Source organism: Drosophila gunungcola, assembly GCF_025200985.1.
Source record: "Drosophila gunungcola strain Sukarami chromosome 3L unlocalized genomic scaffold, Dgunungcola_SK_2 000005F, whole genome shotgun sequence".
Classification (NCBI taxonomy): domain Eukaryota; kingdom Metazoa; phylum Arthropoda; class Insecta; order Diptera; family Drosophilidae; genus Drosophila; species Drosophila gunungcola.
The window spans coordinates 6098-33200 of NW_026453180.1; the positions used below are offsets into that span (position 1 = coordinate 6098).

Genomic DNA, 27103 nt, shown 5'->3' on the forward strand with positions numbered 1-27103 from the left:
ATTATTGAAAGTAATTTTTTTTTAATTTTTATATTTATTTTAATAAACTGACTTATTTGTAACAGTAAAAAATTCTTAACATTTCTGCGAGTGCATAAATAAAAGGTTTATTTAATTACATAAATACAGGATCTGTAGGTTAATTGGCAGCATCAAAAATACATTTTAATTGAATTTATTTTACATATTTTAATGGCTGAGGTCATCCGGTTTCTGCGAATATAATTGCAGTTGTAAAAGGGAAATACTTTGGGTAGTGCTGATAGGATAGGAAGAAAAAGGAAAGGTATTACATGAGTTCATTTAACAAAATGCCTTATGTATTTTCTAAATAAACTGTTAAGAAAGTAATTAAGTAACTAATAATATTATTAGTTTTTGAAACCATTTTCGGATGAAAACGCATTTCGGTCATTAAATATTTACTAGATGTAGTATAGATTTAAGGTAAATTTAAGATGGGACTAGGGAGTTAAATTAGTTAAAAAAAAAATTGTGACAGAAAAGCCAGTCAATTAAAATTTTTATTACACCAGTTAATTTTGTGAAATGTTTAAAAATATTTAGAAAACGTAAACTATAGTTGCCAAACACCACTTACAAATCTCATTTTAAATTTGCAACGGTAAGAAATTCATTATTAGTTCCCATAAATTCCGCTAGATGTCGATGCTGCAGAAAAGCTCTCCTTGCACCTGTCTCGCTCACCTGATAAAGCTCGACTTTCGCTTTAAGCTCCGCTCGGAGCTTCGCTCATCGGCTGGCGCACCTTCGCTCAGTTGATTCGCGCAGCTTGAGGCCAACAGTTCGAACACGCGATACGCGCGCATGCGATTTTCAGCGCTCAACACGCCCACCACCCCCCGCCTCCCAGAACGAGAGCGAGCGAGAGGCAGATAGAGAAAACTACGCTAGCTGCTTGCCAAACTTAAAATTCGTGGGTGCTGAAACGAAACCGAAAATCGACAACTAAAACGCACGAGATTCACGAAATCCATGATAATACGAGTATTTAACCATAAAGCGGTGCGTGCATATGTGTGTTGGTGTTGTGCGTGTGTTAAAGAATACTAAAAAGTCGACAAGTGCAGAATGAAAATCAAAAACAAAACAACAAGACGGGCAACAAGTTTTTTTGCGTAGAATCCAACGACGGGCGAAATTCCAAGTAAATAAGCCAACCTGCTGTGTTTTTCGTCGCCTTTTGTTGTTGTACGAATATTGTTGCAACTCGTTTCGGTTGTTGTTTTCACAATTTGTGTTTTTGTTGTTGTCAAAGCCACACAAAGCGGGTCAAATGCATAAATAAATGAATGAAACGAAATGAAACGAGCCGAGCCGAGATGAAATGCGAAATGTTGTTATTATCATTTGGTCTGAAGCGAAATTAATTACAGCGTGCATTGTCATTGTAGAAATAAACGTAAATATATCGCAATCAGTGAAGTTTATATAAAGTGGCGGGTATCATCTGCCTTTTCTTATTTCGGGCAGTATTGCCATCCCGCTTCTACCAACTGCTGGAGCTGCCGAAAAAGCTCTATAAACAAATGAGTTCAACTGCTAGATGCGTTTGCACCTGAACACGGATCGCCTCCACCAATGGCAGCTAAAGTGAGTTCAAAAAAAAACCCCTTTAAAACAAAAAAAAAAAAAAAGAAATCTAAATCAATACCCATAAAAACTGACCATCTGCATGCGGCACAAACTATCCTACCAATTCGGTTCTCACGACACAAAATCGCAGTACAAACACTGTGCACCGCCGACACCTTTGAACTTTAAAAGCGGGAGAGTGCAAAATCAGCCAGGCAGCGTGTAACGGTGCCACAGCCGAAACTAAAGCCAAAAGCAAACAGACATCAATGAGCAATTGGAAAAACAAAACTTCCAAAACAAAAAAAAACAAAAAAAAAAAGAAAAGACAAAAACCGGGCCCACAAAAAAAGGTTCCAAGCAAAAACAACTGTTACAGCACCAGCACTGCACTTGGTACTGTGGGATTTAAAGCGGATAAATGGGCTCCAGAATTTTATAGAATAAAAAATAACAATTAAGGCTCAGAAGAATATTTGAGTTACTTTGAGTTATCATTAATTTCTTAAAGCTTAACTCCTACAAATGTTTTGAGGCGTATATTGTTTACTTTGAAAAACTACTTGGGTAAGGCAGTTGAATTTTAAAGTTGTGCAAGTTTTTCCCAAAGATAAGACAAATCATTTGAGTTAATGAGTTTGGAAAAGAAGAGTTAAGAATGTAGAACATTTACCAGCTTAAAGAAATTACCGAGTTTTAAGTGAGTACTCAAGATAGGATTTAGACTCATATATTTTAACCTATTTTATATTATTTCACCTATTTATACGTATTTTTAGAACATAAAAAATATTGATATTAAAAATAAACCTACCTAAACCAAGTTAACAAATAACTAATAAACAACATATGTTAATTGGCAGCTGAGGCCTTTTGCTAATGTCATATTTAAATTGTAATGCGATTCTGTGATGCCCCTGGGAATTATATACCAATAAATGGGGATCACCCACTGTAATGCCAGACTGCGACTGCATTTAGTGGCCATGTCTCTAACTGTAATGGACATGGACAGTCGCGAACCGTGGCGCACTTGTCGCAAAACAGGTTTTATCTCGCATTCGCGGCTGGTTCTGTTTTTATTTTACTATAGCCAATATATATATACATATATATATATATTGTATGTGTTTATTAATGGCCCATGCATTTTTCCATATTTTCCTGCTGACCTCCGACGGTCTGCAGGGGCAAAACGGAATCACCTTGCCGTTCTAATTTGCCAACTGCCACCGAGAGTTGCAATAATTGGAGCGTGGCTAATGTGGGGAATAAAAAAGGCCAGGGGTCGAGCTCATTAGCTGGGATCGCCACAGATCGGGGAAGCCACGCCCCCTTCCTTTATATATATACTATACATGTATATATGTCCCCCAAGGGAGGCTAGAACTTTGCCCGTCGCATTGTTGGCAGCTTGTTTAACATTTAAAAATAAGCTTATCATAAATCGTGTAAACGCAAAGACAAACACAAATAGCGAACTCAAAACTGTGTGAACATTTTGCTCGAGTGCAAATTGAAAAGTTGTTTGTCCGGCCGCCGAGTTGACCATAACCATAACCATAATACGGTGGCAATTCGAAGCGGATGGTAAGAAGAGACGCCACCGCTGATCTGTCCGCCAACCGGTAAACAGTTGAGCGGTACGGGGCGGGCGGTACGGGGCGAGCGGTACGAATCGAACCCAGCTGGTAACCGGACGCTGCACCGGAGCATCGCCAGCTAATTGCATTGGAAATGGATGCTAACGGAGCCGTTAATGTGCCGCCAATGGAGCATTAAGCGGCTAGTTAGTCGCCACTTGTGGGTCTTCGTTATGCAACAGTGCTGCTGCTACTGCTGCTGCTACTGCTGCTGCTGTTGCTGTTGCAGCGATTTCTGTTTGCTGCTGTTGCTTTTTGGTGACTCAGTGCGGTATGCGGTATGGGAGCGATTGGGCGAGTGTTGTACTATGCCTAGGTCCATGTACAGTAATCAATCCAATTTAAGAGTTTGAAACTTACAAAATTTTAAATAAGATCAAAAGGGCCATATATATTTATCCGAGTTATAAAAGATTCCTATAACAATATTATACAAATTTAGTTATTACTCAAAACGAACACAAATGTCTACTAAATAATCTCTTATTCTACAATTACTTTTTAAAACGATATATTTGTTTATACCTGCCAATTTCAACTTTATTTAAGTAAAACTTTTCTTTCATAAAATTTAGATTTATTTGGTTATGAATACTAATAAAAATTAAGTGTTCATGACCAAATAATTCAAATTTCTTAAAATCTAGATTTATTTTGAATTATTATTATATAATATATTATTGTTTAGTCAAGGAATCCCACATTTCGAGTGAACACTGTTAAGGTTTAGGTTCAGTTCCAGACTGGTCTATTCTGGGGAGCGGCTACGTGTACTTTGCACTAATTAGTAAATGGAGGGCAGCTCGCCGTCTGCAACTAAAAGCAATTTAATGGGCATTTTGCATATAAGTACTGGTACTTTTGCAACTGCGCACCTCACGGACTCCTACTCGATGACTCATGGGCGCGTCTATACATTCCTAATGAAATCGGTCACTGTAGCAAAGCGATCGGTTCCCCTCCACCTTTATTGCCACCTTTGTAGAGCTAGCTCCTACCCGCCCACGCGTCTTTAGAGGCGGCACCTCAAAAGTGCACAATAAAAGGCAAATAGACTCGGATAAAAGCCTTGAGCTTGACAAAAGAATAAGCAAATTGCAATTTAGGAGGGGGAGTTACATTACTCTTTGTGGGAAGTGCAGCAAAACACTCCCTGTTCCACTTGATCCCACTTAAATTAAGATGTTTTATATTTACGATGGGCATAAAATGAGTTGAGGGATTTATCAGGCATTTAGCTATGATTTATGATCCTATTTTCTTTAGGATTACTTTTTTAAAACCAAATTATTTAATATTTATGAATATTAGACAATTACTTTTTATTTAATTATTCAATCCTTAAAAGCTGACTATATGGTTACCTAATTATACTAACGATGTTGTCTAGTTGAAAAACGCTTTTTAATTTACCTTTGCAAACATTTTTTAATAAAGTGTTGCGAATATGTAGTTACCCTGCAGATTTTCGATAAGTGCCCCCGAATCCGTTATAGCGGTTAGTGTGCCACAAGGCAGGTTATCTAATCGGTGCAGCAATTGTCTCAATAGCAGCGATTTCATTCGATCTACACACACACTTTTCACAGCCATCAGCTGCCACTTGCACTTTCCTTTAGCCTTTGCATAACCACACACGCAAATCTCCCATCGCAATCCCGATCCGAAATCAAATCCCCTGATCCGTACACTCCATATTGCCTGACCGCAAACTGCAAATTGCCTTAATGACTGCGTCGGCACGTTAACTGTCATTTTCAATCAAATCGCCAGCCCCCTGCCCACTCTCTATATAGAGATACGATATCCGCTGGCCCCCCCAACTAACGCGATTTTAAGTGCAGCCCATTAGTTTTCAGCGCTTTTTAAAAGTCTTGCACAAACGGAGATGCGGATTGAATGTTACCAATCATCGAAATGTGCACCCTGGGGGGAAATGTTAAAATATTTCGATAAAATGCTCCAAGTGGGAGGCCACTTCTTGAAGTTTACCGAAGCTATTAGCTAATCCCACTCGATTGAGAAAAGAAAAAAAAACCCGAAAAATAGCTGACAAATATTTGCGCACTTTGCCGCATAAGAGGAATTTCTAGATATTGCCTTTATTCCGAGAACCAAACGTGTAAAAATCCGTCTGGTAAATGATTATAGTGAGTGGGCCAACAACAATGGGGCATTCTTACGTACGTGAGTTCGCAGAGCCACAAGTATATATATTGCGGGGTTCAGGGTTAATTATTCTATTGCACGCTCGGACTCAGCCTCAAAATCAGACGCAAACTCAATTTGAAACTCGGAACTAATTGAATGCTGTGCCACTGTACGAGTATGACTAAATTATGCATTATTTGTATTATTAAATTTGTCGGTTGTTATACAAACATCATGCACACACCAAAAGCGTTAGTTACTTAATATTTATTCTACATAATTATTTCATTACCCAGAAAAGGAAGTTGACGACATCTGCTGTCGATTTTGTCATGCGTGGCTTGGATTTTAAAAACTTTTGAAGACGACTTCACCTTCATGGCTGACAAAATACTCGAAATATTCATAGAAACTAAGCAAATTTGCGTCTTACTTTTAATGAGTTCATGAGCTTAATTTCTATATTTTTCTGAAAATATTAAAATACTTTTTATTTACGGAAAGCTTAGTTCAAAGCTTAATTTCTTAATATTTTTTAAGGCTTTATGGAATGTTCTTTCCATTTCGTACTTTAATAAGTTAATCTTCTAACTGGTTAACCTTTGTCGGCATCTTGTTACATGTTATAATTAGCTAACTGTTAGATGATTTCTAATTATTCCCCATTCCATTTTAATTATGGATGAGATGCAACATTCCTCAGATAGTTTGCTACTTCCTTGGCGCCTTTTTATTAGCATGTTGATCAATTACTATGTTTTCAAAAGTATTAATAGAGCTAAGAATTTTCCTTGAAAGTGCTTAAATATCTTTATGCTATAAATAATTTAGCATACGATTTATTTCCTTGTGTAGACAAATCTTAGAAGCGATCTATCTTACGTGTTGTTATTTGGCTCCCAGCTCCTCTTCGGTTGCACTCAAGCTGAGTTATTGCAACAGAAACTGGCAATCAAATTTGCATTTATTTTGCCCGCGATGTTTTGTTTTACGAGTGTGTTTATGCGATCCGCAGATCGCTCCCGGCCGATAAAATCGCCGGATTGATAAACATAAACATTTTTAACTGGCCGTGTCGTGTCTTTGCTCGTCCACGATTTCCCAACGCCAATTTGCATGTTTAATCAGCTGTGGCCAAGTTTAACCCATTGTTCGGCACAATACTAGACAAAAACGGCAAAACAATGCCGCAGCATCGCACGATCGGTTGTGTGGGCGTTTTTGATTTTGAGATGGGGAATTTTATCTATTCACCGAACAGAAATTCTTTCGCACGCTGGGCTCAAATCCCCGTAGATTTCTCGACTGCGCACTTTATCAATCATCGAAGGAATCAAACAAACAAGCCGAGAACCACTCCAAAAGTCATCCAATTGTAAGCCCCTTGAAAGTATTTCTGTTCATTGTGAAGACGTTGATTGAGTTTGAGAGGCAACATGACAAAAAGTGATTCTAAGCGGCTTTTTTGGCAATTAAAATAAGGGTACACACATGAGGTAGTAAAATGGACAAAAGGAAGTGGTAGCGACTGTATAAAAAAATGTATTTAAATAATTCTTCATAAAAAGATTTATTTTCTTGAGCTACAAAACTTGTTAAGAAGTCTTACTTTAAGCCTAAGTACATTAGCTTTTTTAAGGTGTTTTTGCTAATGAGTATCTCCAAGTCCAAACACCTTCTTGCCTCTGTCTTACTTGTTTGTAATCGTATTGCTCGCCTCTTGAGTTAAGTTTAGAATGCTGATGAGTTATAACAAATTAACAAAAAATATAATCATATAAAAACGAGCGCGAATGAGCCAGTCAATGGCATTTCTTATAATTAAACTGGGAGCGAACTTAATGAGCAACGCTTGGCGGCAGGCAGACAAAAAAATCTATTCGAATTATAGCCAAATTACGAGTAACATATAATTTAAAAACAAAAAATGGTTATCGAGGGGCTGTTCTTTGTGATCATCAGTTTGGCATTAGCACCATCATCATCAATGCAAATCTCTTTCTTTTCGTCTTTTCTTACTTACATGGCATCCTGCTTGGCTCAATTAATCATGGGAACTGCCAATGGCCAAGAAAAGAAGTTTCGGCTTAAGTTTCTTACCAACGTGCGTTGAACTTTCGCCCATCCGCTTTGGCCGTCTACTAGAAAGGTTCTTGGCCAATGTAAAAATAGAAATGCTATGGGTAGCTTGCCACAATAATTCATCAGCATAACAAAGAACCATAACTGCTATAATGTGAGGGTCAAAATGTGGACTCATCCGTTTAGTAAAGTCTGGGTTTTTATTTCTTTAGCCGAAAATTACGCATAGCAATGCCGCACCCAGGCATGAAGGCTTCTTGTCTTTGGTCGAGTTGAGTGGCAGTTTATGCCGCATACCAAATCGAGTGAAATTGTCAACGTAATTTTGCGCAAGCCTCGCCAAAAAGGCCCCTCGAACACTGTTTAATTGATTCCTCGCCAGGCAATGACACACATTGCCATAAAAATTCATAGTTGCTTATGTTTTTAATGGCTAACGACGAGGCAGAAATGAGAAACTGACAAGTCCCGCGTACAACAGGGCGTATGCGTGCTGCGGCTTTGGGCTTTGGCTTTGGGCTTTTGGATTTTATTGAACCGCAGGCGGTGGCGCTGATCGGTTTGTCGAGCTGAGCTCGGCGACCTCAGTTATCACTCTTACTTACCGCGAATTATAATTGATGTTTGCCCATGCGATAGGCCCGCCGTGATGGCCAAGTCAGCCATCTAAATCAGTTTTTTATAGTTTTTTGAGCAGCTTATGGGGGCTACGATCTGAGGAGGGACCTTAAAGTTGGCTGGTCTCCCATCATTTTTGGGGTAAACTGTTTCTAAACTGCACAAGTTATGGCTCGAATGTCCCATTTGACAATGGAAATAAATTAAATATTGTACTTTATTGGTTAAGCAGAGGTAAGGAAAGACATAAATGAGCTTATGACAAAGTTAAACAAAATTTGGTTTTGGCTCAGAAAAACATATTTAATACTGAATATGTTGAAAAGAAATGAAGAAACTGTGCATAAATATCTTGTATTATCTTATTATTGTTCCCCATTTTTGATATCTTCATTTACATCCAGTTGGCTTTTCATAAATCTCTTCTTAAAACTTTTAATTTGCCTTCTATCTTAGAGTTAACCAAACTTTGCATAAATGTTTAAACCTAAAAGATACAAATTTAAAAACCGTATTAGTTATTTTAATTTTTTTATGGACTTAAGAGTCTAGGAAGAAATGCTTAAAAAATCCATTAAATACAACTTATAAATATTGGAAAGATTTATTAACGAAATAGGGAAGTAAATTTTTTTTTTCACTGCATAAGTTGCCCCAAATACAGCCCCTAATATTATAGCGAAACGCACTGTACACTTGACTAAAAACCCGTTTAGTACCCCCTTGCCATGCATTTTCTTTTCAAATGATTTTCGCCGCATTTTCCTTGACTATTTGTGTACCAATCAGCAACATTTCACTAATGCACTCCGATCTCTCTTCCGACATTTGCAGCAAAAGGCTGGCGTACGATTTCCCAAAGCAGCAGCACAGATAAGTCGACAGCACGACTTGAATTATTGCACGCAACAGCAACATCCACGGCAGCAACACCAACAGCAGCAACATCCACAGCAGCAACATCAACGGGCAGAGAAAGGGGAGAGGTTGCAGCCAAAGTAACCGAACAGAAGACGCAGCTTCATTCTACAAAACAATTGTGGAAAAGTGGAAAATTCGCGCGTGTGTTTGTGTGTGTGTGTGTGTATGTGCATACTGTGTGTGTTTGCGAAAAACGAACAATAGAAAACCAGATAGAAAATCAGCAGAGAAAACAATCAGCCAAAGCAACCAGCAGAGCAGCAACTATAATTTGAGTACTTTTGTTTACTTTTTTATTCGGTATATGCTTCGGTTACGATGTCGCTGATGAAAATCCATCGAGGCAATGAATCATTTTGCTGTTGCTGGTTGCTGTTGATGGTATTGTTGTTGGCTGAAGCGGCAGTGGCAGCAGCGGCAACACTGAGTGAAACGCAGACGAATGCAACTAATGGTGCAATTAGAGAGCCGCCTGTGCAACAGCAGCAGCAGCAGCAGCAGCAGCAGAAACAGAGACTCCAACTGAATGCGACCGCCGGCGACGGCGAAAGCCGAAATTCAGCGGAAATTTTCAGCCCCAGCGACGTGGGTAAGTTTTCTAGCATATTACACACACGAACACCACAAAAATTGCCAACTAGCCAAAATAAATCTATGCCAATTATTGACCAACTGGCAGCAGCAGCAGACGAAACAACAATCGCCGCTGCAACATTCGAGTGGCTGCCTGTCTGTCTGTCTGTCTGGCAGTCTGTCGGTCTGTCTGTCTGGAAACAATTGGCCCGGCCAACGAATGTGGCCGAAGAAGCGGCTTTAACTGCAGGCCGCTCTGGCATTGGCCAATCTTTTGCATTTTGAAAGCCAGAAGTGGTTGTCAACGGTGAGGTTGTTATGAGACAGAAAGGAATTGGCTTTATGGGGGCAGTTTCCTTGCATTCAATATAATGCCGCCATCAGCTTAGACTACATAAAAAGAGGTTTAAGCATTTTATGTTAATCACGAGACTTAATGGGGAGCACTAAATGTTTAAGGTGAATTCTTTAAGGAGATTTATGTGGGGGTTTAACAAGAAGAATTTTAGTGAACGTATAACTTTAATTTGAATTAAACTTACTATAAATTCTTATAATTATAAAAAAAAATACTCTTAAATGTTTTACGGAAGTTTACGGTACCAAATTGATGAAACAATCTTTTAAGTTTTGATTAATTATCTTAACTATTAGGTTTAATAAATTAAGATATATGATTTATAAGCCTAAATGGTCGCTATGATTCCACTTTACCCCTATAATGGACACCGTTTCTTACCATAAATATTAAAGAAAAATATTATCAGAATAATTAATTAAATTTAGAAAGGTCTCAACTGAAAAGTGTGACCCTTTGGCACCACTCAAGTTTATTGAAACAAGATTCCAACGCAGAGATAAGCCCACAAAATGTGAGACCCTGTTGAGTTGCAACCGTCGAACAAATATGAAACGGTTCTGCAAGGGCAAATGTCGAGGTGAAGATAGCTTAAGCCTGCCTTTCATAAACGCTTTTTAAAAACGCTGCAAGTGCTCGGCGGTTTATGGCCAATGGATTGATTAGACCGGCTCTTTTGTCCATGGCTGCCTCTCGGACACTCATAAATGTAAACAGTGATTGTTATTTCAATTAAGTATTTTCATAAACAATTAAGTTTGGACTTGGTGATTTTTCAAATGCTTCACGGCGTGGGTGTTTAAAATCAAAATGGAAATTGTGTTTCGCATTTAAATTTAAATTCAATGGCCCCACATAAGTGTGTTTTTTATTGGAACAAAGTGTTAGGCCTAGAGTTCCATAGACTCGACCAAAACACTCAAGCAAAAATGTGGTCCGCATCTTTATTCATGAGCGTTTTGTTGGGTCCGGACTACGTTTTTACTGGACATTTTATTGCGGCCCAGAGCTAACTAAACAAATGTTAATGCATTTTGATTATGCTTAATTTATGCCCGATGAATGGGCATAATTTTGGTGTTGATTTTTTGTTTTGTTTTTTCCTTTTGGCCAGTCGCTTACGAAATGCAATTTTCGAAGTCAAAACTGGCCAGCAGTTGTAGGTGTCGTTTTCTGGCCACTTGAACACTTGAGATACTTGGCCAAAAATATCAATATTGGTGTGGCTCAGAGGTTCGGTTTAAAAAAAATGTGTTGTGTGCTCATTACGTTTACCTGTTTCTTTTTCCATTTTTTTCTTCGTGGAGCCGAGAGACCTCATGTGCGTCCATTGCGTAATCCCACTCGTTTAGCTGGCGTAGTGAAGCGTTGGCAAGCTCCGAGTTTCAAGAAAAAAAAAGAAGAGCCCAAAGAGCAAATCTGAAAAGTCAACATAGAGTCAGCCAACCAGTCAGTCAGCCAGCCAAGTGCATTTCGGCCAGGTCTCTGCATCTACCGGGGACTCAAACTCGGTCTGCACCAGGGCGTATACGCAATATGAGGGCGTGCATCAATGTGGGAAAAAGATGGAGAGTGAAAGAGGCAGTCGAGTCATTGTTGTAAAAGCCACTGCAACTATTCATACATTTAGCCCTTTCACGTTGCCTACTTACTACCGTATTACGTACCTGCTTTGATACGGATTTTCGGTTTTACCTCTTTGCATTTGCTCCCAATATGTAATAACAGGTATTCAATCAAAATATTTGCTCTGTTCATTATTCCATTGCTCCGGAGCTCACATGTGTTAACAGCACAGCGAACAAACAGATATCGGTTCATTTATATTAGATCTTCGTCACGGAACTAATCGATGGAGTGGAGTTCAGTTGAGCCGGATGGCAAGGCCAAGAATTATTTACATATAATTATGTAAGGTTTTCAGCTGGGGGGAAACGTTTGAGAAAGATAAACAACACAGAGAACAAAAATAACAAACAAACAATAAGAGAAACAAAATTAATGTGGCTTTTAAAGTAATTTGATTTTAGTTTTTAGATAAAACAAACCTACATTCCAAATATGTTTTTCAGCCTGAACAGCTTTTGTAGATACATTTTAGTATATAAAATAAATCAAATTTAAATAAAACTATTAAATATTAGCCAAATATGAATTTCCAATAAATTTTTATACAAAAAATCTATTGGAGTAATATATTAAAATATGTTTGTTAAACTTGTTTAATATAATGGAATTAAAAATAGTAATTTTTTAAGCACCTTAACTTAAAAATTAACCAAATTACATACATATTACATATTATTACATTATTCCTAGATTTGAGTAATTTGACAAAAGTGAATCCCCCAAAATGAATTGGCAAAACTAATTTGCACAAATTTAAAACTTTATTTAAATAATTGTCGAAACGAAAATGAAATGCAAATATATTCAAATCAGGTTATACAATAACCTAAAAATGGTATAAATTATATAGCAACGTTTTTCTTTTTTGATTTCCTGGATATTTACATTAATTTCGCATGGTTTTTGCCTTTCAATTGCCTTTCAATTGAAGACCCAAATTCGCATTCCCAGTTGGTAACATTGTGGTTGGTGGTTTTTTCTATACCTTTGGCTAGGAAAAGGAAATAAAACGCGCAATTTGTGTTTCGGTGGCCACGGCGAATATCAATTTGGTGTGTGTTTTGCCTTATTTTTATATAAAATGTTTATAATTTCTTTTTCATTAGCTTTCGTTGCGAAAATTGTGGCCAGCGGGTAAGGTTTGTTGAACCCTTCCACCGGTCTCCAGGTCCATCATTTTGGTATTTTGTTATTTTGTTAATTTCCTTAGCCGTTGTCTTTCGTTGTCTTGTGTTTTTTCGTGTGCGTGATTAATAATAAAACCGCTGGTGACCCACAACGGCGGGGAAAAGGGTTACGCAACTGCGATGATTTACCGGGGACTTAATTAAAATCCGTGGGACAAAAGAAAGCGGCCAGCAGCTAATGATAGGGGGTGGTGCAAAAGTTGTAGCTTACTATGCGTTGCGTAAATGCCGACTTGGATGCGACTGATGACTGGTGATGAACATGTGCCACGCCCCTCGGCCATTTGCAACGCCTCAATGCACAGCCGCGTGGGGTATTGAAAACATTTTTCAGAGTCCCGGCTGAATTCGCTAAGCCAAACAAAAAAACGGAAGCCAGCGAAAAAGAAACAAAAAAATCCCAACAAATCATGAACAACAAAACTTAGTAATTATCCAATGTTGCAGGTCGTATTGTTGACCATTTAACATATGGGGCTATTGGGCTCCCTTTGAAATGGGAAACTAAAGTGGAAACCGCTCGCTGTGTCGTAATTGCGCAATTAAAAGGTCAGGCCATCAGTCGCCAAGTCTGTCAAGGCACCCAAGGGTTAAAGCCCAAAACCAGGAAGCCAAAAAGGCAAAAACCCAAAGCCAAAGCCTAAATCAACGCCAAAACGTTTCATTTAGCGGCATTTCACGACAACTTCAGCTTAAGTTTCAGTTTTAGCTCCATTTCCGCATTGACATCCGCGATGCTTTTGGCTTGCATTTCTTCGTTTTAGCCCGATTAGAGTACCTTTGCCATTTCTCTTGGCTTTCTCACGTCGTCGCTGGCAGCTGCACTTCCTGCATTCAACTGCATTCGACTGCATTCAACTGCATTCGACTGCACTTTTCTGCACCCACAAGAGTTGGCTGCCAGCGATGGCTCCTTTTTTGGCCAAAATGTCGAACCGGACAACTTTGAACTGGCACTGGTTGTGGATTTAAGAGCTTTGCGCCCATAAATATATTTTTTCACTTCGTGCCCATCCATTTTATGAGTTTTATAAGTTATATAAACGTTCCTATTAAGGCATTATAGATTATTCATTTATAAAGAGCCCTATTACCAAATTTGTACGGATTTTGTTTAAAAACACACCATTTTAAATTTATATAATTTTAATATACATTTTTAAATTTTAATTTTCATCGGAAACGATATCGTGTATTTAGGTATATATTTCTATAATTAAATTTATCATTAAATTAAATTATTAAATTATAATTAAACTTATGCCATTTATAATATTATTTGAAAATTTAAATTTTCTTTAGAAACGAAATCTTGATTGATTAAGTACTTCTAAATTCTACTTAGCTAGGTTTTGATCAATACCTTACATGTTATCACATATTTTTTTAAATATTATATGTTTTACAATTTATTTTGAGTTTAAACTGCATTAAAGAAAAACGTTGACTTTCCTAACTTGTGTTTTAAACTATCCAATAAACTAGTTGATAGGTTTTTTCCTGAATGGTTCCTAAAAAACAGCTTTTCATTGGGGATTTGCAAAGTCCGCATGTGGTGCTGTACACCCCCGATAAAACGGAATTCCCCGTTATGGTTAAGGAGCTGTGCGGCATTCGCCTGCTTTTTCCCATTTTTGCCATCTCGCGTTGCACGCTTCGATATCACATTAGAAATGCTTTCGATTGGCGATCCCACCTAAACATACAGAAAACATGTCTTGCATGTCTGCAGCTCAGTGAGTCAAAAAATTGAAAAAAAAAACGAAAAAACCGAAAAAGAGCCGAAATAAGCAAACATGTTTTAGCCATGAACGTGGGACAGGATAGGGTGCAGCAAATACTGCACGCTGCAAACGAAAGCGAGAAGTGAAAAAAAGCTGGAAAAATAACAGAGACAGAGCGGCCAGAAAATTGCAACGAAAGCGGAGAAAGTTTTTTGTTTCTGCCAAGGCGGCATTTAAAAATTGTATTTATGAACTGCCTGTCGTGTCGGTGTGAGCGGTTATGAGTTGCCTTTGTGTTGGTTTTTGAATGCACCAAGTTGAGCAAATACAAACACAAATACCAGGCTAAAAACCAGAAAGCAAAAGTGAAGTTGCTGCGCGTGAATTAGTGCCAGTGAATTAATGAAAGTTTTCAGCACTTGCCTCGATTCGATTTGGATTTGAAACTGCTCGACTTGGATGGCTTTCTTTTGCTGGCCAGGAAACGAATAAAATGATTCAGAAAGCGATGAGTCAAGGTCAGAAAGTGTAAGTGTTTTCAGAAGAAAATGGTGGCGTAAAAAAATATGGAACGTGTGACTAATATATTTCATATAAGGCATATGTTTAATAAATTAGATCATCCCGTAGAATTTTATTATATTCTTGGAAATAATATTTTACACTCATTCAAAATTTTATTGCGAATGAATTAAGTTCCAATAAACTTATTAATAACCTTTCAATTGCTTTATTCAATTCGCCTTCAAATAAATAACAAATAACTTTTATTTTATTACCGAATTCGATTTATTGAGCAATAAAAAGAATTAATTACTAAAGTTAGTATTAATTAATTGCCTTCAAAAATTATTTCCTCCGATTGTAAAGACCTTATGATATTATATGCTTTATTTGTATTTAAACATGCAATAATATTTGTTATGCAATATTGCTGTTTTTTGTTTTTGTTTTAAATGATTGACCCATCAGATTAATATATTTTAAAATCCAATTCCATATTTTTGGGATTACATTTTAAATATGTGCTACTTTTATATAATTTTTAGACAAAAGAACATTGATGGCAGAATAAATGACACATCATAATCTAACTTAAGTTTATATTCTTGAATTTGCGGTCTATGTGTCATGGTCGGAAATTTCCAAATTTTCAGTCAATTTGGCCAGGCTGTAATTTGACTTTGGCGGCCTGTGCAACGTTGCGTATGATTGACATTTGTGTCATAGCCACAGTCGCTCATTCGAACGTATATGTTATTATGAATTTTCCGCTCACTGAATGGTATTTCATAACTTTGAATGTGACACCATTAAATAAGTTTAGACAATCGAATCAAACACAGCTGTCAGCGCGATCAACTGCATTGCGTGAGCGATGTTTTCTGGGGTGTCTGTGTACTTGTTCGTTTGTCAATTAGCAGTGAGTGAAACAATAAATAAAAACAAACTGCAAAGTCAGCTGTCGCTCAGTCGCTGCCCACTCGTGTCGGTAATTTAATTTTAATTAAAAGTTCTTAACAAAAGCCAAGACATGCGATTCATTCAAGCGCTAATATCCATCCCCTCTATTCTATAGTTTAGTTTGTGTTTTTCTAACTCAATTGTGCTAGGAGCACTGAAACAATATTATTAATATTAATGTTAAATCATTAAAAAATCCTAATAATCGTTTAAAAACTATAAACCAACATTTAAGCGCGTACTTTTTAACCATTAATTTTTAATGGTTCATTTTTTAAAAATGCACATTTTGTTTTTTTAAAGGTATTTCAATTTAATACAAATTTTTTATTCACATTTAATGTTTATTATAATTTTTTAAGTTTATTTATCACCTATGAATGCTAAGTTAAAAGTTAGCTATACAGACATTCTTTTAACTAGTCTAATGTACTGCTTGATCTCGATCTGTAAATAATATTTAAGTAATTAATTTTTTGTTTGTGTATATAAACATTGCCTGTGGCTTCGGTTCATGTAGCATCTGTGCAATTATTGGGTGGGTTGGGGTAGGAGTGGGTTCAACCTTGATGGGCTTTGTGAGCAGCGAAGACTCATTAGCTGCCAAATAAACTTGGCTGTTTTCGACCAGAATCGCCAGCCAAACCGGGCGGGGTCTTCTCCATTGTATCTTTTGTTTTGTTTTTGTAGATGTGCTCGGGGGCCAGAGTTCGATGGCGAATTTCGCAAATATGTAGAAGCTAATGCTGGCATTAGTCACGCCGTCGCATCCGTTTGATGGCTGCTTTGTTCTCCGCTGGCCGGAGATTAATCACCTGCCAAATGCTGCACAATTTTCGGGCATTATGTAAGCAGCTCGCAGGCGGTTAGGTAAACAGCCAGATTAGAATTCCCCCAAATTCATTTCGCAGTTGATTTCTGGCAGGTCGCAATACAAATTTGCCAATTGTCGCGGCTTAAAACAGCAGTCGGCTGTTGACAGAGGGAGAACCGTTTCTGATGCCCGTCTTGGGCTGGTTGGCCATTGGTTTTGGTCCGCTTCGCTCAACTTGGCTCCGTCGTCGCAGCCGAAAAGATCGTGTATATGACCAAAATCGAATTAAAATTCCACAACGCATGCCAAGTGGCGGTGGTGGTGGTGGTGGTGGTGGTGGCGGCTTCAATATCCACCATCCATCCACGGGGGCAACAGCAGCATGGCTAATGCCAAGAAGTCGCACAGGCCAAGCAATAAGCAATAAGCAATAAGCAATGGCCAGGCCGGAGTTTCCGATACCATAATAAAGCAACCGAAATGGGAGGAAGTCAAGCACCTCAAGTGCACACTCTTTACTGGGGTAGATAAGCTTGAACTATGGAGTTTATGTTTAAAAGAGAGAACTTATCAATTAAAAGGGAAAACATTATTGTAAATCCTAAACTTAATTTTCTGATAGAACAAGCCAGAGTCATTGTTTGTTGCGTGTTACTAAACTAATTTTCCCACATTTAAAACAAATCAGGTAGTAGTATTACAAACTGAATTTTCTCTGTATAAAACTTTCTCAACCTTTACGTGTTTTCATATGTTTGAGTTTATAAAGTCGTTGACTAAAGTCGTTTTCTCACATTTAAAATAAATTAGGTAGAAATTTTACAATCTTAATTTTCACTGTATAAAACTCATATGCTTGAGCTGTATATATTCTGTCAGTATCAAATTTAAATAAATATTAAATAAAAAAGAAATAATTAGTGTTTTAGAACTGGCATGTAAATAAAATGTTTATTGGTATAACTAAGCTTTTCTTGAATTTTAAAACCAACATCGTTTTTTTTAAATATAATAAAAATGTAATATTATTATTCGTTGGGATATATCCTTTTATGAATTATGAAAACTACGGCAATCCAAAGTTTTGATTATATATTCGGCAATAACTTATTGATGTATTTAAAGACCTTCGTGACAATTTCAGTGCGTTGGAGATATTCTCGAAAACACTTGTCTTTTATTTGTTTTAGGATGCAACATCCTCTCTATGTTTTTCAATCCTCTTCCATAGTTAATGCACCTTTTGGTAGCATATATATCCAGTGCTAGGCGCAGCCGATCGAATGTCTGTGACTGTGGCCAAAATGGCAGCGGACGGCTGCTTGTCGCTGTAGTTTCATTGAAGGCATCGCAGCGACGTGACGAGACGCCCAAATGGGGCGCACAGTGTTGAACAATCCGGCAGAAAAGACGACAAACCAAAAGGTGGAAAACGCATAGCGAGAAAACGTGAAACGACTTGGCCAAAACAAAGACAAATTGTTAGCCAGAAAGCAAGAGGGGGGGCGTATAGTCGAGCCAAAGTGGCCAAAATGCGGCAGAAGGCGGTGGAAGTGGTGCAAGCGGCATCGGCATCGGCATCGGCATCTGCAACTTGTTCTAGCCGCCTTGCCGCGCTTGAGATGCCAGCCAGGCAGGCGGCCCAACCTTGGCCTAAACTGCCAGCCAATGAACTAAATGTTTGTGAAAAGCAACGGCCGCGTTGCTGCTTGCTGGCAACAATGTTTGTTTGCCGCTGGCATTGTTTTGGCCATTTTGGCAACGCGAAAATTAAACAATTGTGCAAGCAGCCGCTTGTAATTGTTTTGCCTGATTCCGCGGGTCAAAAAGCAGTCTCAGATTCAGTCTCAGATTCAGATTCAGGCCCATTGCTCAATCATTGTTTTAATGACCAGCTGCCTGGCCGCAGGCACATAGCACATAGAACATAGAAGCCTCGAAGCCATTGGTTAATTAACGAGTTGGAGCAACAACTGCAATATCGTACATTTCGGTGAACCAGTTGGGCCAAGGAGCGTTTTGGCCAACTGATTAATGGCCCAAAGAGCAGCCTCGTTTCTCAAGATGTTCAAAATGTTGGCCGCCGTTGGCCAAAGATGCTGTTTGTTAATACCGCAGATGATGATGGCGATGGCGATGATGATTGTGGCCAAGTCGGCCTTACCCTAGGCAAAGTTCGCATTCCAAACGGGTTTCGTGCTCGTTGCCTTAGTCGCATTTAATTTCCATTTCGAGATTTGTTTTTCCAATATTTGTCACGATCTGGCGTCAAGAATTCCAGAGCCAGGCAACCTACACTGAAATGAAAACTGATAAGAAAACGGGGTCGATATGATCATTCGAATATGATATGTCATTGTTGGTTGAAAAGTTAAATGCATTAAAATTGGAATTTAAGAAATGTATACCATTTATTTCATTCACATTTAGAAATCAGTCCTGTGTTGCCAAATAAACCCCAATTTATTGCTTTAAATAAATATATATTTTTTTTAATACATAAGTGAAAGATTTTAAATAGACTTATTAAAGTGTATTTGTATTTATCATTAAATATTTTTAATGCACATTCTTATTTGTCTATTTCAATAACTAAGTGCTAATTGTAAATTTTCGTATTTTAATTAATTGTCCGGCTAAAATTTTAATTAGTTGAAGAATTAAATTTTGTGTTAATATTATACAGTTGATGGGAATCTTAGTATACTATAGCCAATATAATTGCTAAAGTAATCCGATCAAAATATATTGAAGATTCATGATTACTTCACCATTGTAGGTGTTTTATCAACAATAAATTAAGCTGAGGCATACAAAGTATTCATATATTCTACTCAATTATTTTGTCATGTGTACTCATTAAACCCCTTTGATGATATTCCAAGCATACTTAGTAAATATTTTTCCGATTATCTGTTTACAGATGCGGTTGCTGATAAACCCACCACTTACAGGCCCTCGGGTGCCAATCGACCCTCGATTGCACCACTCAATTCGGCTCAGGACCGCGAGAGGAAGCTGATGAATGTGCTGGCAGCCCGGAGAACGGCTCTGCATCGAGGTGGCTTCCGCACCAGAATAGGCACCACCGGAAGGAGTGCCATTTCCCCATCTGCAGCGGTGGAGAGTACCTCCAAGGCACCCAGTGATCCGAGATCGGTGTGCATCCGGAATTGCACCAAGAACTTTACCCGCCGAACCACCGCCAGTTGCATGCGACAATGTGCCAATTTCACTCGCATGGCAATGGCCTCGAATGGCAACAGTTCGGTGGTGCTGAAGAGTGGTGCTGGTTCTGCAAAGACAGCTTCTTCTGCTGGAGATCGGGACACCAACGAGATCCTCTTCAGCGATGAGTCCTCCCATGGCCTTTTTGTAGTGGCCAAAGAGCAGAATGCCACTGTCAATCACATTGCAGATGGCACAAAGCCACCGGTGTTGGGCAAGGTAATCTCCAGCAAAACCAATTCGATGGAGGAGGATGCGGAGGAGGAGGAAGATGAGCTGAAGCCATATGTCTACTTTGGAGCCAAGTTGCCACCCATTCGACCGGGTGGTTTGACCATTAAGCCAGCCGAAGGGGACGATGAACATCCGCGGGTTTTGGAGGTTTCAGTGGCCCAGAGCAGCACCACGAGCACCACTCTGACCACCACTAGCACCACTTCTGCTCCAGTTAGCACCTCCAGACCCACTGTCTCCACTCGACGACCCTTGACCCCCGTGGAGAGAAGTCGGAGCAAGTACAAGTATCACATGAGGGAAAGGGGATTTGCTGCGGCAGCTGCACCACCTGCAGCAGCACCACCTCCTGCCCCACCAGTGAGTCGTACCAGGTATGTGGGTTCGGGAAGACCCACTGCTGGACTAACAGATCCACTCCAGGAGCTGAAACAAACCGAATCGGAAGTGGCCAAGCCTGTGGTGCGCAGGCAAAAAGTATCGCCCTCGTCTTCAACACCACTGATCATCACCGTACTAAGTGCAGAGGAGGAAACCACAGTGGGGCAGGCGGAAGAAACCACCACAACGACAACCACAACAGAGAAACCACCCACAACAACAAGTACTAGTACAAGTACAAGCACAAGTACAAGTACAACTACAACTACAACAACACCCAGCACCACAAAAAGAACAACAACTACACCAACAAGTAGTACAACCACAACAAGTACTACAACTACAACTAGTAGTACCACCCCTAGCACCACCACTACAACTAGTACATCAACCACTGCCATTCCCACCACAACAAAAGCCAATTCCATCATAGAAAAGGATAAGGAACTTATAAGAGCCTTGGGACCTGCTTTAACCCAAGAGATCAACATCGAGGATGCCAATAACTTGATTATATTCTGCAACAATACCTCCGATTGTGGAGTTACTCCACGCACGCACAGTCAACAATCGCACACCACTGATTCCAGTCCGAAGATACTGCGCACCACTGTGCTGACATCGATAAGATCCACTGTGCATCCGCGACCCACCAGTACCAGTACGAGCACCACAACCCCTGCACCACCACCATCGATAGTACCATCTGTACCAACTGGTGAGGTCTATATCGGCATTGTGGAGTCATCTTCGTCGGTTCCTCCACTGGACATAAGCTCCACGGTGATAGCCAACGAAAGGGATGTGAATCTGGAGATGAGGCGCATGAATCTGGTCACCCTGGTTCTGGTGGCTGTGGGTGTAGTTCCCCTAGCTGCCATTATCCTCTACCTAGTGCGGAATTATGTGGTGCGAAGACGGGCCAAACAGGGTGAAGTCTTCGACGTTTGCATCACAGATCAGCAGCCCATTAGTCCAGTGAAGAAGGTGGACTCCAAGTACCAGGTGGACGACGACGAAGATGAGGTGGATCACCCGCACCACCAGCACACGCAGCACCACCATCAGCACAGTCAGCACCACCAAGCCATGCCAATGTCACAGGCAGCGCAACGGGATGCCAACCACAATAGGTATGGCAACAACAACAACGATGACAAGACATCGCTGGCCAGCGAATTCCAGGAGTTCGAGCGGAGCAACATCCGGCTGAAGAGTCTGCTGGGCGAGGGAAACTTTGGTCAGGTGTGGAAGGCGGAGGCGGACGATCTGAGCGGTCACTTCGGAGCCACCAGAATTGTGGCCGTCAAGACAATCAGAGCCTGTAGTGCCCAGGTGAGCCTCAAGGACGAGGCCAACATTATGAGGAAGCTGGGTTCGCATCAGAATGTGGTCACCCTACTAGGAGCCTGTGTGGAAAGTGGTGAGTATTGAAAAGAAGAAATCTTTGGAGATCTTTATACCCTTACAGAGGGTATTATAATTTCAGTCGAAAGTGAAGGTGACATTTCCGACCCTATAAAGTATATATATTCTTGATCAGCATTACTAGGAGAGTTGATCTAGCCAAGTCCGTCCGTCCGTTTGTCTGTTTCTACGCAAACTTATTCTGTTGCAGGTAGTATAAAATTTGGAACGGGCCGGATCGGACGACTAAATTATATAACTCAAATAGGAGCAATCGTATAAAAGTATATAGAGTATATTTAACGAAAATACTTTGAAATATATAAATGGCTAATTATTTCAAAATTAAATTTAAAACGGGCACCAATATGCACATAAAAATCTATTCGTTTAATAAAACATTTAGTATTTGTAAAAGCTCCAGGGGTGAATAAACTTTGGCTCTGCCAAAATTACCTTCTGTTTTCGTTTTTAACAATTTTAATAATTTTCTTATAGAGCCGCACATGCTGATAATGGAGTATGCCATGAGGGGACGACTTCTGTCCCTTCTGAGGGCAGCCAGAAGTGCCACAAACATATTGCCAGCCTCAGTGCCTGGTGGTCGAAGTCTAGCTCCCTTGTCGCCCCGCACCTTGGCAGGATTTGCCCTGGACATAGCCTGCGGAATGGAGTACATAGCGGACAGAAGGGTTAGCTCCAATATAAAATAAACCAATAAAATGTATATTTACTATGTTATATCCAACACAGGTTGTCCATCGAGATCTGGCTGCTCGCAATGTGCTCCTCGATCACAATGGCATGTGCAAGATCTGTGACTTTGGCATGTCCATCGATCTGGATGCAGAGCGTTTGCGGAAGGAGCAGGAGAAGAATGCGGCTAATGATTTGCTCCGCCACAATTCGCACAAATTCAAGTTCGACTTCGGCAGCAGATACATTCTGCAGCACTGGCAGCACACTTTTGGCCAGGGTCAGGGCCAGGGTCACTGCTCCAAGGATCATCCGCACGGGGAGAAGAAGTCGCATCATGGTCACGACACCATTGGCAAGCGTCACGCCCTGCCCATTCGATGGATGGCCCCGGAGAGCCTGCAGTACCACATGTTCACCACCGAAACGGACATTTGGGCCTTTGGCATTGTCCTGTGGGAGATTGCCACTTTGGGTAGGTCTACGGCTTAAAATTGGGGAAAAAAATCCATCCATTATTCCGGATCTAATTTAGTCAAGACTAATCAGTAGATCATTAATTCTCTAGCAAAGTATCTTAGAAAACATCACTTAGCCTATAAATCTAGCTTTAAATTTATTTATCTTGATAGCAAAAGCGTTTACATTGATTCATTTGTGTTTAGAAAAGGCAATCAAGCATCAATTTAAATTATAAAGACAATAAGTAAAAAAAAACCGGATATAGTCATTTGTGAAGTAGAGAAGTGCAGTAAATTAAAGTATCGATTCACGATTTATTTTTTTATATTCACCATGATTATCTTATTTGTGGTTTGTTTTCTTCATTGACGTAGGTTATTTAAATTATTAATTATTTACTTCCCATTCTTATGTTTTTGGATTCTGTTGATGAGATTATTTAATTAATGCTTTTTAAAACATATTTTTATTTATTTTTTAAGTCCACAATAATAATCTGGAGAATTGCAGTAAATTAATGTATACATTCACGATTCATTGATAAGATTATTCAATTCAGAGTTGTGGTAAATGGTTTAAAATACATATTTATTTATTTTATTAAGTCCACAATGATAATCTTAATTGTGCTTTGTTTTTTTTTTTGTTTTGGTTATTTAAATAAATTTTTGTGTACCTTAATATTCTTATATTTTTGCTTCCTGTAATGAGATTATTTAATTTCGACTTGTGCTAAATGCTTTTTAAAGCATATTATTTTTTATTTTTTAAAGTCCACAAAAACAATATAATTACAGTATCGATTTATGTACAGTTCATTGATGAGATTATTTCATTCAGAGTTGTGGTAAATGTTTAAAAAATATATATTTGTTTAATTTTAATCCAAAATGATTATCTTAATTGGACTTCGTTTTAGTGAAGAAACAAATTTTAATTCAGGCAGTTTGGCACTGTTGAACTGGTGTATTTTTAACTAAATGGTCTTAAAAAATGTTTTGAAGTGTTTATTTAATGGTTAATTTAATGTTTTATTCCGCATTCCAGGCTCCACGCCGTACTCGCAGCTGACGGGTCGCGAGGTCATCCGCCGGGTGCCGCAGGGTCTGAGGCCGGATCTGCCCAAGGAGAGCCGGCACGAGTTCTACAACCTGATGTCCCGCTGCTGGCACAAGGAGCCGCACATGCGACCCTCGTTCGCCCAGTCGCGGCTGGAGATCACAAGGTCGCTGCACAAGTGGGTGGACGACGACTCGGCGGCCTCCGACTACATGGACGTGAGCGGGTTCAGCGAGGATCTCGAGCACGGGGTGGTCTACTTCAACCACCGGATCTCGGAGTTCGAGTGCGAGATATGACGCTGACTGAACCACCCTTAGCCCACCCTTCCCCACCCTTCCCCAACCACTCCATCCATCCACAACTCATCCACCGCCCATACATCTCTTTGCCTACCTGTGACTCTTTCGAAATTCAACTCCCCGTTTTGACGTGCTTGTCGCGCAGTATTATTTGTATTTTATTGTTAATTTTCCATTTCGAACCCCCAGAGAGTTTCATTCATTGTAAATATTTATTTGTTGAGGCAGCAAAATACGAAAATGCTTACGTTTTACGATCTAGACCTTACGTTTAATGAATATGGCGCTACCTATGCCTAGTTTAATATTCGTCACTTAGTTCTTCTAGTCTGTATCTGAAATCCCATCTTCGAGTTGAGCTATTTCCCCTGGACGTAGCCAAAAATTTGTCTGCACAAAAGGAAATTTTGTAACCCCCATTCAGTTGTGAAAAACGATTCGTTGTTATAGGCGTGCAGCGCATAGGATCTATGTAATTGTATTGATATCTAGCTATAGAATTGTACAAATAAATTAATTAAACACGAAATATAATTATGTTTATTACACCAGTTAAATTGGGTTTTTCTGGAATGGAATGTTGAAATTAAGTTTGGATAGAAATATAGGCATTTAGTTTGTAAGAAAATATTTACCTTTAATTTAAATTTAAAAATCTTAATGATTTTTGTGATGAGGTTTTAGACCACTGCTAAGTTAACATAGTGTAAAGAGACGGTAAGCTTTTCTGTTAAAAAGGTATTATGTTAACTATCATTTAAGCTTTCATCTTTTTCTGTGGGTCTGGCACCTTTTTAAAACTTTTGTAGAACTGGTTCCATTTATTTAAGCGGTTAATTTAATTTAATTTAATTTAATAATTATATTGTAAAAGGCATACAAAAACCAATTTAATAGTTAATGAAAATACTTTTCTATTCGATGATTTTTAAAAACCGATAATTAGAACAGTTTACAAATGATGAGGTAAAATGAAGAAATTCTTGTATTTTATATATACAAAATATAAACTAAGCTTGGAACTAAAATCAAAGCTTTAATTTGTGTATAAAGCCTTCGTTAAACTAAAAATAGGCCTTTTCGAAACACATTTTATGTAAACCATAAGCGGGTACTTCACAAATTCAAAGAGCTGTCCCATACCCAAGCCTAAATTAAACTTTAGCAGATTTAATTAAAAACCGGAATTGTTTGGAGCAAAGAGTTTTCATCCGATAAAAATAAAACGCGTAGGTATGCATAATTAAAACTTATACGGTATGTCTTTTGAATATTAACCTGAAATGCAAAGCTTAAAAAGGAAAACCTGATCAATTTCAATGTCAAAGTTCTTATGCATTCGATTGAATATTCCAAAATGCAGGGTCAGCGATCCGCTGACGAACTGCAGTGGTTCACTCCCAAACCGGAATATTCACACACACAAAAATAAAGAAATAAATATGAAATTAACATAAAAATGTGCAAATTAGCCAAGTGCATCGCGGTTTTTTATGGTCATGTAGTTGGCCAGCCGGTAGCGGAAAATCCACGAATATGTTGCAAGAAAAACCGTGCAGCAAGTGCAACAAAGTTGAGTCGGTGGAGAGGACACATTCGAACATGGTTGCTTGATTGATGACGCTGCAATTAAACACACGTCCAGCGATGCGGTAATCTCGACAAATGGACATTAAGATAAAATGCGTAGAGGCTGGAAAGTATTGCGTGCAAACAAAAATGAAAATGAAATGAAAATTCAGCTGGTGGCCCGTTTTGCCGCTGTGGTTACCAACGAAAGTGTGAAGAAAATGCTCTTTAAGTGGTCATTGAAAGTGCCACAGAAGCCGTAGGGAGGAGGCACTTGCCACTGCCCTGGAGCAATTGAGGCGATAGTTTATGGTTTTAGCCAATGATGAAGAAATAACAATAAAGCGCACAAAAGCGAAACGTCAAAAGCACGAAAAGTCGTTAATAGACGCAAGTCAAAATCATCGCACTGTGGGGAGCAAAGTTATAAAAGCAATTAACTTTATCCATGCTTAACATAGTCGATGACTAGGCAAACAATGGGTTTTAATATAAAAAGTTAATTTAAACCTTATGAAGGGCTTACTTTATTTTTACTTTTTAAAAGTTTCATTATTATATAGTATTTTTCGATTTTAATAAAATTAAAATAGGTTATTAAAATAAAAACATTTTCTGCCAAACAGTTTGAAAATCTCTTTTTGAAAATCTTTTTTACTATAATATAATGCTTTTAAAACTGCATTAAATACATTGGCCATCTTGACATCAAAAGCTTTGTAGGTTTATTTATATAAATTATAAAAATAAATTATATATGAAATCAAAACATATTTTAAATTATTGTTGCTTATTAGCGATTTAATTTAATTAAGCAATATAATTCTCAGTTCTGTCCCACTGCTTGGTGGCTGACAAATAGGCGGAGGCGCTAACTATCTGCCCTAAGTTGCCACCGAGGGCAGTTTCTTGAAAAACGAAAGTGCCGCGGCAGTGAAATTAATTTTTTTTCCTCAACTTTGGGGGTTGAACCTCACGGGCGGGCGATACGCCCAATGAAGTGGT

At 38.8% G+C, this 27103-nt stretch overlaps 1 protein-coding gene across 2 annotated transcripts; it reads left to right on the forward strand.

The window, feature by feature from the left end:
• The first annotated feature begins 793 nt into the window (after positions 1–793).
• LOC128259326 (integumentary mucin C.1-like) lies at positions 794–25086 on the forward strand. 2 transcript variants are annotated; one of them, XM_052991633.1, is made up of 6 exons: positions 794–1614; positions 8925–9600; positions 19684–22026; positions 22509–22702; positions 22764–23181; positions 24216–25086. In XM_052991633.1, the coding sequence occupies exons 2-6, from the start codon at positions 9330–9332 to the stop codon at positions 24524–24526; spliced, it is 3537 nt and encodes a 1178-aa protein (XP_052847593.1). In that variant the 5' UTR covers positions 794–1614; positions 8925–9329; the 3' UTR covers positions 24527–25086. The 2 variants fall into 2 exon arrangements, with proteins under 2 accessions (XP_052847593.1, XP_052847594.1); XM_052991634.1 differs by lacking the exon at positions 24216–25086 and having other exon boundaries at positions 22511–22702; positions 22764–22981.
• Positions 25087–27103: the final 2017 nt, after the last annotated feature.

What these genes read in the sequence shown, in the direction of transcription:
- LOC128259326 (XM_052991633.1), top strand. Translation starts at nt 9,330, where the DNA reads ATGTCGCTGATGAAAATCCATCGAGGCAATGAATCATTTTGCTGTTGC. An exon ending in AGGAGCCTGTGTGGAAAGTG is followed by an intron (nt 22,027 to 22,508) that starts GTGAGTATTGAA and finishes ATTTTCTTATAG; the next exon opens with AGCCGCACATGCTGATAATG. An exon ending in GTGGGAGATTGCCACTTTGG is followed by an intron (nt 23,182 to 24,215) that starts GTAGGTCTACGG and finishes TCCGCATTCCAG; the next exon opens with GCTCCACGCCGTACTCGCAG.